The sequence below is a fragment of the Culex pipiens genome, chromosome 2 (assembly GCF_016801865.2).
Source record: "Culex pipiens pallens isolate TS chromosome 2, TS_CPP_V2, whole genome shotgun sequence".
NCBI classification, from domain to species: Eukaryota; Metazoa; Arthropoda; class Insecta; order Diptera; family Culicidae; genus Culex; species Culex pipiens.
In genome coordinates, this window is record NC_068938.1 from 96,884,154 (window position 1) to 96,899,008 (window position 14,855).

A 14,855-nucleotide genomic window follows, 5' to 3' on the forward strand; every position below is an offset into this window, starting at 1 on the left:
AACCTTTTCGAAACTATTGGCACAAAAATCAAGAAATATTTTTTTTTGCAATTCCGTCGTGAAACTATTTACTTTTCCTGTCATTCTTGAACGACGAAATAGCCTACTTTTCTGTACCAAAAATAACAGAATCGAATAGCAACACTTTTCAAAATAAATGTTGAAAATTTCTACTGTTCAGCACTCAAATGGGTGCTGAAAAGTTGAACTTTTCAGCACTTGTTTCGAAAATTACCACTTTTCAAAAAAAAAATGATTTAAACTATTTATTGACAAAATACATGAAAATTAGAAATAAAAATTCACTCAGTGTGTGTTTTTGGAATTGCAAAAAATGTTGTATGGAACTCGTTGCAAAACTTGATTTTTTCAGCACTCTTCGTATTTATCCAACTCGGTGAACCTCGTTGGATAAATGTACGACTCGTGCTGCAAAAATCCTCTTTTTGCAACTTGTTGCATAAACTACTATTTACGACTTAAAAAAAATCGTGGGATTTCAAAAATATTTTTCCTGTTTCCCGGGAAATTCAAAACTCGGGAAAATTGGACGCTCTACCAAAAAAGTTTTTGTCTTTTTTCGAAAATAGTTAAACTTACGGACGCAATCCTGATTGTTGTTTTCCGCAATTTTACATGAAGGTAATGTTTTTTTCTCAGCGTGGTTTTGAACCAAAAATCATTGGAACATATATCAGGAAATGCTAAATATTTTTTACAATACTCTATCTCTAAAAATATTTTAATTTCGCATTAAATTTTAAAATTATCAACTGAAAAAACTATGGAAACCCCTTTTTTACTCCCATTGATTTCCCCCCCATTTGAGTTAAAACGAAATCATTCTTGAAGTTCAACTCCATACTGCGCGATTAATTCCAAAGTTCACTTACACTAAAGTTGACCAGCTGTGACTGCTGCTCGAGGATACTCCTCCGCAGTGCTTGGGCCCGCTCGGAGTGGTAACTGCTCGACTGGCTCAGCACCAGGTACGCTATCTGATTGGGAGCTGCAATGAACATATTTGAGAGAGAGAAAAAAAAAGAATAAAAATCTGAGCGGTTTTTCTTTCCCGCAGTTTCGTTTTCGGTAGATTTGCGCAAAACGAAGGGAATCTTTTCTTGTCACCGATTATAAAAGCTTTCGCAAAACCGTTTTTCCATTCTACTACAAAAGAAGAAGCTTTTTTTCTTTCTTTCGACTGGGTATTACTATACTGAAGGTCGGTCAGGTTCAGGTGCAAGTCCCAAGTTCTCTCTTCCGCTAAGCTGGTGTGAAGTTCCACTCCATTTGAAATAAATTTTCTTCGTGCGAGAATGTGTGCAAAGGGGGTGGTGATGAGGGAGTGGTTTTGCTCTGTTACTTTTTCTCGGCACATATGTATGCAAACACATTATGCTCGCGCTGGATTGCAATCCCACCCCCTCCTCTTTTTCTTTTCTCCCCGAGGACGACTGACTGGTGTAAAGCTTAACAAAATCCTGTTCTCCTGTGGGTGCATTGGTTTTTGGAAAGGGCAAAAAAGGAGAGAGAAAAAAACCCTTTGCCATGTTAGCTTTGGTGAGATTCGCGATCGGGACCCGAGAAGAAAAGTTTTGCAAAGGGTGTGAGGAGTTGGGGGAAAGTTGAAATGTGGAAACTTTTTGCCGGGAAAACTACGAACCGGAGGCTAAATGCTGTAAATCTCGTTTGTTGCATCACGACATCGGCTTGCAGTTTTGTTGGAAAGCGAACGAACGTGTGTGCAGCCGAAGCAGAGGCAGAATCCGCACATGCATTTCAGTTGGATAATAATCCAGGGGGCATGACGATTTCGGGAATAATCCTCTGTTTGAGTGGAATAACAAACATGAAAATCGAAACAAAATTTAGGTATTTTTTTTTTTACTTTTTTTTAATCATTCCCTCCTTCATTAAGTTTCTGCCAAAAATAAAAATGCATAATATCTCTTCTAATAAAAGTGAAAATTGTTCCTAAAATTATCCAGCTGTGTTTTTCCATGAGATACAATCCTTTTTTGTAATATTTATACAATTATATCATTATAAATTTCCGTCAACCGCAAAGCTGAAAAAAGACATTTTAATAGAGAGACAATAGTCAAACTACACACAAAAAAATATTTCCGAATGTTACATCATTTATGATGTAACATTTTTGCACGTCATTAAATATTTAAATTTAAATGCAATTTGATGTAAATTTGCAACAAATTATACTTAAAATCATGATTTTACGTGTGATTCAATCGTTTACGTCTAATCTCAAGTTTACATCAACTGAGTTTACATGTGATTCATTTTTTTCCGTGTCGAGTAAATTCACATGCAATAACAAAAAAAATATCTTTGTCTGCTCTACACAGTAAAAAAATGTGTTAATTAGGAAGCTGTAATTTTTGAAGATTTAATATTACCTCTTTTATGATGTAATTTTACCTCAATTCCGACTAAAGTGTGGCATTACACCAAAAGAGTGTTAAAATTACAAAGTTTTAGAAGTAAAACGTCACATTTTTCTGACTTAAAAGATGTACCCCTTGCCAGATGTAATATTACCATGACTTTTTTTTACTGTGTACAACTTTGTAAAATATTGGAACTTTTTTTTTAATTAAAAATAAACCTGTAACGTTACAAAAAAATTATTAAAATGAAATATTTTGAAAAAAATAGATCTCTTGGATTTTCAGTTCAGCAAAGTAGCGAAGGTTGGGGAGACTTGATCCCCTTCTTGTATCGCGCATAGCTCTCTGGATTTATCACAAAATTATGAACTTTTTGCATTAGTTTAAAGCTTTCAACTTGTTTGGCTCATATGGATATTTGATCATTTCTCATTTATTTGTTATCCGTATAAACTATTGATTTTCTGTAAGTTACAGCAATTGCAAATTGACGCTGTCGTGCTAACTTGTCGCACGTCGCTTTTTGACGTTCCGAGATAAACGCATTCAAGCCTAGAAAACAAAAGAGCACGCAATGTAAACAATAACAAACACGTTTTGCTTGGTTGACCATCCTGTGCATTGCCCCGAAGTTTGGTTGCATTTGGTTGCTGGAGTCCCGAGTTATAATTGGAAATGTTTACGGTAGTCGGGCTCGAACTTGTGTCAAACGCGTTCTGACCTGAAATCCCTTAGGCCAGTTGTTGCACTTACATAAATTTTCAAGATGCACGACAAGATTGATACTTCTTTTATATAAAATGTGACAACAACATACTTAGTTTTTTCGGTTTTTATTGAATATCTCAAAATTACGTTCTTAACTCAATTTGTCCAAAAATCAACATACGATAAGTTAGCATGACAGCAACGATATGAAAAGTGACAAAAATGCACGGTTTTTGTGTTTTTTTAAATATCACTGGGTTGAAATCGAATTTTGGAGATCTGTAAGGTCAAAAAGTGAGGCTCTTGGCTCAAAATGCACGTACGAAAAGTTAGCACGACAGCGACGAAATAATTGTTAAAAATATAAGAAATTTAATATGAAAAACATTAAAAAAAACTCAAATCACTCGTATTTGGACTGAAATGGAGCATGTTTACAACCGCTGATATTTTTTGTTTACAAAAAATTAAAAAAAGGAATATGACTTCAGAAAATTATATTCAATTATGCCAAAGGATCCATGTACGAGCAATTAAACTAATAAATTGATATATGAATATTTGGCATATTCTACCACCTCCTGTCAACACATTTTGCCTTTCTAATTTTTTCATGTTTGTTCAGTCACTTTTTCAATGTTTTGCCTGTTTTTCATATTTTCTGCTATAGCATGGCACCATTATCAGTTGAATTGTAAAAAAAATGCGTAGAGTCATATTCTGAGATTCTACTAAAATTACTGCATACTTCTTTTTATTTAAAATATAGGAAATGTTAGTAAAAACACAGCCAGAGTTGGCCTCTGAAAAAAAGTCATTTTCAAAAACATTGGCAAAGTCACATAAAACAAGTCAAGCTTCCCAATATTTTCTAAAATTTATAGAGTTCTTTCCAATGCTTTTAAAAGATAAAAAAATGGTTGAAAATGGATTTTTGGTGATTTTTTAGATTGAAGCCCGTACAATTTTCTAAGTTAAGTGGTTGCAGATAGCCCATTACATAAACTTCAAATCAGTGTCTTGCGAACCTTCGTGGTGAACGGACACTAGAGCTGCGGTATTTTTTACTACCTAAGCTCAGAGTTATTTCAAAACAAAATTCACAGTCTTTTTTAAAGACTACCTGAGTTATTTTCCAAAATTCTAAACAGTCTTTTCAAGACTAACACCACCTGAAATTTTGTTATATTTTACAAACGAAGCCATCTTTTGTAGAGAACTTTGCTTGCAAAATGCGTCAAAACAAAGGTAAACGCAAATCTTCTGAAGATTTGGTCGTTACGTCGGTGAAGCGTTTGAACGCTAAACCGGCTAACGGAAACAGAAAAAGAAAACAGCCTCTTCTGAGGTCTGATTCTGATTCTGAATGTGAGGTCAATCCTCCAATTCCATTGACAAACAGTTTCGGTGTTTTATCCGAAACTGATGACAAGGAACCTTCTCCTCGTACTGAGCCTTCTGCCGTCGAGAAACGAGTAAAGGCTCCGCCAATTGTTGTGACTTCCGTCTCCGATTTGGCCAGCTTTCGAACGCAACTGAAGAATTGCAAGGAAACTTGCAATTTGAAGGTTTCGTTCCAGCTTGGTCGAAGAGGAGAATGTCGCTTGTTGACGGAATCTTTACAAGATCACCAAACTTTTGTTGGTTATTTGAAAAACCACAAACACAATTTCTACACGTATGAGACCAAGAATGCTCGGCCATTCAAGGCGGTCTTGAAAGGTCTCTCCAACGACTTGTCGGTGGATGAGATCAAAAACGAACTTAAGGTGTTGCTTGGCTTTGCCCCATCCCAAGTAATACCAATGAAGAAAAAATCAAACGGGAATATTTCTCGCTTTGGTTTGACTTCACAATTTTATCTGATTCATTTCAACAGAAATGAAATCAACAATTTGAAACTTTTGGACAAAGTTCAGTTTTTGTTCCATGTACGGGTAAAGTGGGAGCATTTTAAGAAACATGGCGGTAATGGCCAGAATCTGACCCAGTGCCGGCGTTGCCAGGCATTCGGTCACGGTACTGATCATTGCGCCATGGTTCCAAAATGCATGGTTTGCGGGGATTCTTCTCACGACAAGGACAATTGTCCCGTGAAAGAAGTCACCCAATTTAAATGTGCAAATTGTGGTGGAAATCACAAATCAAATTTCTGGGATTGCCCCATCAGAAAAAAGGTTTTGGATTCTCGTGCTAAGCATCAGCCGAAATCCAAACCGAAATTTTCTCAAAGTCAGGTTGTACCTGCATCTTTAAATCAAACGTTCGTGCTGTCTCACTCGAACAATGCTAGAAATACCCCTACCGTGGAAAAGTTAGGTAACAACAATGGCATTTCTTATGCTAACGTCGTTTCGGGTTCATCCACGAATTTTAAATCCTCTACCAATTTTCAAATTGGGCAGGTACCTCAAATTTCATTTGAAAATTTTTCTGCTGGCAACGCTTTGGGATCTTCTGATCTCGGCGATGTTACGTTTGAAAAAATGACTTTTTTGCAAAACTCACTGTTTGGTTTGATTCAAACAATGAGTAATGCTACATCCATGATGGAAGCAATCCAAATTGGATTAAAATTTGCGAATGATGTTGTTCTTACCCTGAAGTTTAATCATGGATCTAAGTAATTCCATCAATATTATGAATTTTAATGCTCGCTCTTTAAAAGCGAAAGAAAATGAATTTTTCAACTTTTTACGAGTTCATAACGTGCATGTTGCTGTTATAACCGAAACATTTTTAAAAACTGGCACTTATTTGAAAAGTGATCCAGATTATAAAGTTATAACTAATAACCGAATGAATCGAAATGGCGGTGGAGTTGCAATAGTTATCCACCGTAGTATGACTTATAGCACGTTACGTGACTTTAAGTTAAAAGTTATTGAAAGTTTGGGCATTGAACTTGAAACTTCTTTTGGGAAAATTATGATTGCAGCTGCATATTTGCCATTCCAATGCACTGGGGAAAATAAAAATTATTTCAAAGGGGATTTGAATAAATTTACTCGGCATAGATCTCGATTTTTGATCATCGGTGATTTTAATGCCAAACACCAATCTTGGAATAATTCAAAAGTAAATTCCAATGGTAAAATTCTGTTCAGAGATTGCACTTCTGGTCTTTATTCGGTTTTATACCCGAATGGGCCAACTTGCTTTTCTTCTGTTAGAAATCCATCAACAATTGATTTGGTGTTGACAAATCAAAGTCAGTATTGTGGTCCTTTAGTGACTCATGCTGATTTTGATTCTGATCATCTTCCAGTAACTTTTTCACTTTCTCATGAAGCAGTTACCAGACCCAATAGTTCTGTGTTTAATTACCACAAAGCTAATTGGGACAGGTATCAGCATCATATTGAAAATAATTTAAATCATGATTTTGTTTTAGAAACCAAAGCTGATATTGATTCAGCCTTGGAATCTTTAACTAATGCAATTTTGGATGCTAGGAATATTGCTATTCCTAAAGTCCAAGTCAAATTTGATTCTCCCATTATTGATGACGATCTTCAGCTTCTGATTCGTCTGAAAAATGTTCGCCGAAGACAGTATCAACGTTCTCGTGATCCTGCACTGAAGCGAATTCAAAAAGATTTGCAAAAGGTTATTGACCACAGATTCACTCTCCTGCGAAATGAAAAGTTCGCAAGAGATGTCGAACAAATTAAACCTTATTCCAAACCTTTTTGGAAACTTTCAAAGGTTCTTAACGTGAAGACTTCCATCATTGTCATGATTTTTCCTTCAAAGATATAAATTTTGCGTCACTTTCAATATTTTGACAAAATTCCTTCAACAAGTTGTTTAGAATAGTGCCCTACACATGCTGATTCCTTTTGGTAACGATTATCCCATTCCTTGTTAAGTTACGGAAATCGTCATTAATCAATGGTTGCCAACTAGGACGTCAATGACTGTGCCACAAAATTATATAAATTTTGAAGCACAATCGATTTAGATCAAAAATTCTTTCAGTGGCTTCAAGAAGGCAATAACCGGCACATGCTGATTCATTTTGGTGCTGAAATTCGTTAAATTGAATTTAATACAGAATATTTTATAGTGATGATTAATTTTCTTCGAAAATGATCGACGGCTTCACCTTAAGAAACCTCAAAAACCCATCCCTTCTTTAAAAGATGGTGATAATATTCTATTAACTAATGGGGAAAAAGCTCAAAAACTTGCTCAGCAGTTTGAGAGTGCTCATAATTTCAACTTGAATGTTTTGAGTCCTATTGAAAATCAAATTTCAATAGAATTTCAGAATATTGTTGAACAAGAATTTTCATCAGATGAAGTTTTTAATACGGATCTGAATGAAATAAAATCTATTATCAAAAAATTTAAAAATATGAAAGCCCCTGGTGAGGATGGCATTTTTTACATTTTAATTAAAAAATACCAGAAGCAACTTTAGGCAGCTTGGTCAAAATTTTCAACAAATGTTTTGATTTGGCATATTTTCCCAGTAGTTGGAAAAATGCCAAAGTAATTCCGATTTTGAAACCGGATAAAAATCCTGCTGAAGCCTCAAGCTATCGGCCCATTAGTTTGCTTTCATCTATTAGTAAATTATTCGAAAGAATAATTCTTAATAGAATGATGACGCACATTAATGAAAATTCAATTTTCGCTGATGAGCAGTTTGGATTTCGCCTTGGGCATTCAACTACTCATCAGTTGTTGAGAGTTTCAAATTTAATTCGAAGCAACAAAGCTGAGGGCTATTCTACTGGCGCTGCTCTTCTAGACATAGAAAAAGCATTTGACAGTGTTTGGCATAAAGGTTTGATTGCGAAATTGAAAAGGTTTAATTTTCCGATTTATATCGTGAAAATTATTCAAAATTATTTGACGGATCGTACTCTGCAGGTATGTTATCAGAATAGCAAATCTGATCAACTACCTGTACGTGCTGGCGTCCCTCAAGGAAGCATTTTGGGTCCAATTTTATACAATATTTTTACTTCTGACTTGCCTGATTTGCCCCCAGGATGTCAGAAATCACTTTTTGCTGATGACACAAGCATCTCCGCCAAAGGCAGAAGCCTTCGTGTCATCACAAGAAGATTACAAAAAAGCTTGGATATTTTCAATTCTTATTTGAAAGAATGGAAAATTACTCCAAATGCTGCAAAAACTCAACTTATTATTTTCCCTCACAAACCAAGGGCTGATTTTCTTAAACCAAAAAGTCATCACATTATAAAGATGAATGAGGTAAATTTAAAGTGGGAGGATCAAGTGAAATATCTTGGACTTGGTTTTGACAAAAACCTTACTTACAAGGATCACATTGAAAGTATCCAGGTTAAATGTAACAAATATATTAAATGTTTGTATCCACTTATAAACAGGAATTCTAGACTTTGTCTCAAGAATAAACTGTTAATTTATAAACAAATTTTCAGACCTGCCATGCTTTATGCTGTGCCGATCTGGACAAGCTGTTGCTTAACCAGGAAGAAAAAACTTCAGAGGATTCAGAACAAAATTCTGAAAATGATTCTGAAACTTCCTCCCTGGTTCAGCACCAGTGAACTTCATCAATTAGCCGAAGTTGACACTTTGGATGTTATGTCCAATAAGATAATTGACGCATTTCGACAAAAATCATTGCAGTCTTCAGCTGCATTGATCCGCTCTTTATATAGTTTATAAGTTAGTTTTAAGGTATCCCTTTTCCCTTTTGTACATGTAGGACCTCCTACATTTGAAATCACTGAATAGCGAAAGCTACAATATTTCATGAATAAATGAAAGTTGCTAGTATTTAAAATTGAGGTGAAAAGTCATCGTTTGTGATTGGACACTCAATAATATTTTAACTGAATGAATGTACATGGAAAAGAAATTTGAATAAATATAAATTAAAAAAAAAAAAAAAAAAACATAAACTTCAAAATTTGTTTGAAACGGCCTACCATAATTTCCAAAACTGGCAAGACATACCGGAACTTCTAAATTTTAATAAGGATCATTCAGATATATTTTCCTGTGTTGATTTTTACTTTTGAGAACTGTTGTACTATTTTTAAAAAACAGAATTTTCGTTCTTAATATTTCAACCAAAAAAACATTGCTTCAAAAACAAAGCTTGCAGCAAAGTGCAGCCCATCACCAAAACTCCTTTTGCCCGATGTCTGCTCTTCGTTTAACTGCCTCCCATAAAAAGAGACCACCCCCAACTGGGCGACCCCTCGGTTCCTGTGTTTCACCCATATGTAACGGCTCCAACAACCCAAACACGAAAACTACTGTTTGGAAATGCTATTAAAGTTTTGGCCCGTTCGCAGCAGCAGCTTCTGCGTTCAGCCAAAAAAACGGATACAACATTAAATTAGTTAGCGCAACAACAATAGTGGCTGTTTTGGTGGCGGGGCAAAAAGTTTAACCAATTAAAGCAATGCAAGTCTAAAACACTTTTTGCGCACATTTCGAAGCTTTTGAACAGGCGAACTTTTAAGGTGCTCGCAAGGGAATGTTGCAGTTTTCCCAGCACAATCTCTCGGCACTCGGCTCGAATGCTCTGCTCTGCAGGAAATGCTGGAGTTCCGCGCCAGTTTAGTAGTTTACGGGGTGAGTACTAGTTCAGTGGAGCACTTTTATGCGGCCTATCGAACGGGGATGGTGGAGGGGTGGTATGTGGTAGGTTTAGTTTAGCAAATATTTACTCGTCGTAAGGCAAACTTTTGCCCATCAATGGTGATGGGGGATGGAATAGCTTTGCTAGGAGGAGTGGGAATGTTACATTTGTACGTAAGAGGAGGGGGTGGAGCCAATGCGGTTTTACACAGTGGCTTTTCATTAAAATTACACAGTGAAATGAGGAAAATGTACGTGGTTATTCTGCGAACCCTTCATTTCCTGGGTTAACTCAATCTGATTATAACTTTTATCCACTTAGTTGCTTTATCGCAAATGGGAATGGCTCATATGGTATCAATTCTGGTCCCTACCAAATGTGATTATCACAGTATATTATAACTTTTAATTCCAGGAATACAATTTATTTTTTTAAATTTTTCAGGGATTTCTAGGTCCATTGCAACATATGATGCAGTGTGGTTGTTTTGCGGATGTTGCATTATTTGCTCTAATTGTGAAGTATGGGAGTGTGTGGTGGTATGCCCACACGGAAGCGGTGCAGATGTTTGTCCGTAATTACATATCCATTCTAATTAAACCACAAATTTCCACCGAACATTGTTCGAATTGTGAGGCTTATGTGTTTTCCCACTTTACTGTTTAAATATTTAACCGGTGTGCATGAAATAATCAAGCAAACAAAAATAATCCATCATATCATATCGAATAATGTGATTTATTTGCATAAATATCGTTGTTCGTGTGCTCTGGTTCCTGGTTTTTCTCGCGATTGAAGGGACAATTTTGAGTAATTAAAATCCTGGCTCTGAACCACGGTCTAGTAGGGTGTAATATAGTTTTATTAATAAAAAAATACTGTCCAAATTTAGTGAGCACACCATTATTTTATTTCCTTTGGGGTCCTAAACAACTCCCCAAAGTTTGTAAAAGATTGATTAAGTCCACACTTTGCGATTAGCGATTCAATCTTGTAGTGATTTTTTCGATCTTTTTTTTCAAGTATTTCCATAAATTGATGCCTCTGGGCTCTCTTATGCTAACTAGATAGGGAAACCAGCAAGCTTAGCACAAGAGACAAGAGAGCACAGAGGCATCGAAACAATGATTTTTTTTGCAGCACTGCCTATTATATGTTGCCTTTGAGCAGTGGTTCTCAACCTTTTTTGTTTCATTCCCCCCTTGACTAATGTTCAGGATCTTCATTCCCCCCCCCCTTGAATTTTGAAAAAAAAAAAAAATCAAATATCATAATCTTAGATTCAATATTTAGCATAAGATTGAAATTATCATTTAAAATCAACAAAAAAATATAAAATAAAACATTAATTTTCAGTTTGTGAAATAAACTTAACATTTTTTTCCAAATATAGTTTAATTATGTTGAAATAATGTGAAGAATAATTAAAATATAATTTGAGAATAATTCGACTAATTGTGGGAAAAAAACATAAATTTTTACTCCTTATATTTGTAAGGGTACAAAATCTCATAAATTTTTCAGTGATAAGTTCAAAAACATATCTTAAATTTTTTTATGAAATAACTGTTCCCGTTTGAAAGGATGCTCATCGTTTTATTCAAAGAAAACAATTTTTTTTTAATTTTTCTTCACAAATATTCTATGCTAAATTCAACTGAATTTTACTGAAATTAATCCGGATTGTTAGTTAAGATCTCATTTAAAAATAAGTATAAAAATCTAACTGTTTAAGTTTGATATCAGACATCTCTAAAATTAAACAATTTGATTACAACCAATACTCCTTGAAAGAATCCAAGGGTCTCGTTATTGAATCAATGCAATATGGTGAAAAAATTGAAAAAATGAAACGATAAGAATGATGCAAATTACACAAACATTGAAAAATCTAGTTATCAAAATGAGATATAAATATTACCACAAAAATATTATTATTTTTTCAAAGAACTGTTAATTAAAAGAAGTGTGCACAAATAATCTCTTTAAACTTTACACTAAACTGTGAATTTATGGAAAACTTAAAAATCAAGATTTGCTATTATTTAAAATACAATCAAAAGTAGGAAAAAATAATTTACAAACCTTTTCTTTTTTACATCAAAACCACTTTTGTATAAAAGCTTAAAATATCATCAAAAAAAAAAACATTTTTAGTGTTGATAAAATCCTTTCCAACACGATACTTTTAAAGGAAGTGTCAGACATGGAGACACTGCCTTAGAGTCATAGCTTAAAAGTGTTATTTTAACTCACAAATCATATAATTGTTCCCAAAAGAATTTTTTGCACACACCAATTTGTTCTGTTAAAAAAGACGCCAAATTCATCCGAAATTCTGTTTTCAAGATAAAGATTCTAGAGTAGTTAAATTCCTTTTTGGTATGGACAGATGTCAAATTTAGCATAGCATAGCATTGGTGTCTACCCGTAGCTGCTACTTTGTTATTGACCAGGACCCCCAATCATTGCTCCGTGGACCACAGATGAAAAGTAGGAACCAATCATCACCCCTTCGCAATTTTCAAAGGTCCCTATCGTGCTGATCAATACCGACGCCGGCCACGACCAGTGGTAGGGTCACGGGGAAGTGGATGGGAATGTTAGTCCGATACTTGAGTGATGGGACCGCCAAATCGACTGCGTCTCCGACAAAGTATCACATGAGTTTTGAGGGGTTAGTAAGATGGGTATGAGGTCAGGATTCACTGTGGTAGGTGATGCGACCATAAGCAATTTGTTTATCGGTTGAATTTTTAAAATCTTAGGCAGCCGGCTGCGGAAAGATACAATGTTTATTATTTAGAAACTTTTTAATCGAACGCGTGCCTTCTGAGCATTGGTGCTGTGGGAAGGACTTTTGATTTGCGAAAACAAATTTAATATTAAATGAAAAAAAAAAAAATGCAAATTGCGTGGCAAACTCGACGGTAAACGTGGCAAACCAAACTTTGGACGAAAACGAACCCGAACTCGTAACAATAAAGACGACAACGGTAACGAAAATCCTGCGTAAGTCGGTCGTCACGCACTCAATCGTGATGATCCCATTGATCACAAGAAATCATTTTTAATTATCGACCGATTTTTATTTGTTTCGCGGCAAAAGAATAGTATTAAGCCATTAAGAAAAATGAGAAAACATTCAAAAAGCAATGTCAAGTCGAATCAACCACGCGCGACAAATAGATAAAAACGATGATAACAATAAGGATGACTGGATAATCAACAGAAACAAATGCGCCCGAATCGAAGCCGAACAAAAATAAACAACTTTTCTGTGAATACAAAGAGACGAGTTGTTCCTTTTAATTCCGCTATATATTTTAATATCTTGACAGATACGTATTTCGTCTACTACTTGCAGACTTCATCAGTGTTCTGTTCTCGACTCGACGAAGTCGAGAACAGAACACTGATGAAGTCTGCAAGTAGTAGACGAAATACGTATCTGTCAAGATATTAAAATATATAGCGGAATTAAAAGGAACAACTCGTCTCTTTGTATTCACAGTAATGCATTCTGCTAAAACGCTCAACCAAACCACAACAACTTTTCGATCAGTCCTAATCAATTTGAAGATAACGACAAACCGGCGGTACGAAACGATAACGACGAAATTACTTAGCGGGGAGAACCGACCACGACGCGAACGTTTAACAGCATCGAATCAATCCCTGAAAAATAATTTGATTTATATTGAAAAAAAAAAAACTCATTCATACAAACCAGCCTGATGGCAAGATTGTCAAATTGTATGTATGGGCCGCGATACTCACATTGGTTGGACCGTGGACCCCGCTATTTGGTCGCTTTACCCCTCTGACGCTAAATATAGGGTAAAAGAGCCAGCAAATGTGCAATTGAAAAAAAGTTTTTTTTTGTGAAAAAATATTTCAAATTGTGTTTTTGATGAATAATTTTGAATATGTTTTGTCGAAAAATAAATAACTAGAAAAAATAAAATAATATCCAGCCTTTTGAGGACGAAATCAATCGTTCACATTTTTTAATGTTAACTTTATTAACATATTTTAGTGTTAAATGAGGTTAAATGTCAATATTCCAAGACAGCTTGTGACGATAAACTACCTTTCCTTTACTTAGAAATCGTATCCAGAAGGAAAACGATCACCAGAGGGCTTTTGTTAATTTGATTTGGTTAACCGCGGTGGATTTTCTTGAAATAATTCGAACTGTCAAAAATCCACCAAAGCATCTACCGGTGGATACTTTTCTACCACAGATTTTTGTGCGATCAATGTGGTGGATGCTTTGGTGGATTTTTGACAGTTCGAATTATTTCAAGAAAATCCACCGCGGTTAACCAAATCAAATTAACAAAAGCCCTCAGCTATGTTGGTCCGCACCGGGTTCTGAACTCCCATTTGCGAGGCGGAAGCCTTACCGCATGGCTCGGTCTTAACAAAAAAAATAACTAGACAATAAATAACAATTTCAAATTACAAACCTAAATATTAAATAAACTTATTTTCAAATTTACTTATAAATGGCCTGTATACCCTATTTTGTGCAACCAGTTTATGGAGCATTCACCCTATATGGACTGTCAAAAGTGAGGTTCACTTTTTGACAAGCTTGCCACCAGTCTGATACAAACTTAACCGTTAAAATTTGCAAGTTGTTTGAAAACTACAGTAATCTCTGTTTTATCTCATTTTAATTTCCAAATTCACGTTAGTTCAAGCTTATTTCTGAAGTTTGTTGACGCTATATTGAATGTAGAAGAAGCAACCAGCAAAACAATACATGTAACACATAAATTCATTTTTGTTTCCTTCTATTTGTTTCAATATTTGAGATTGCATTTAATTCAATAATAACAAATAAAAAAACTTCTGGCATTATTTTTTATCCGTCGATTAATGCTCCATTCTTGCATCCCTGGCTAGTAAACATGATTCTCTCTTTCTCTCTCTCATCCGTTCAAGCTTTACCAAGCACACACACACTGTCACTCGTAGGGCTACATAATAACAATACAAATAAGACTGATCTCACCCGAATTCCGTATTATCTTTAACCACTACCCACGTGATCCTCGGCGCATGGTAGAAAAGGCATTGAGAGAGCCGCCACTGCTGCGGACCAGCGCCAGAATCGTTGCTTTGCCTCGTTCTCG

General features: G+C 35.3%; 1 protein-coding gene across 5 annotated transcripts in view; it reads right to left on the bottom strand.

Moving 5' to 3' along the window:
• Nucleotides 1-14,855, bottom strand: part of LOC120416606 (beta-1,3-glucosyltransferase) — a 75,456-nt gene that overhangs the window by 26,467 nt on the left and 34,134 nt on the right. For all 5 annotated transcript variants that reach the window (XM_052707938.1, XM_039578400.2, XM_039578404.2 and 2 more), the window contains one exon: nucleotides 894-1,009. In XM_052707938.1, the coding sequence (XP_052563898.1) occupies nucleotides 894-1,009 (116 nt within the window). The remainder of the gene's footprint in view (nucleotides 1-893; nucleotides 1,010-14,855) is intronic.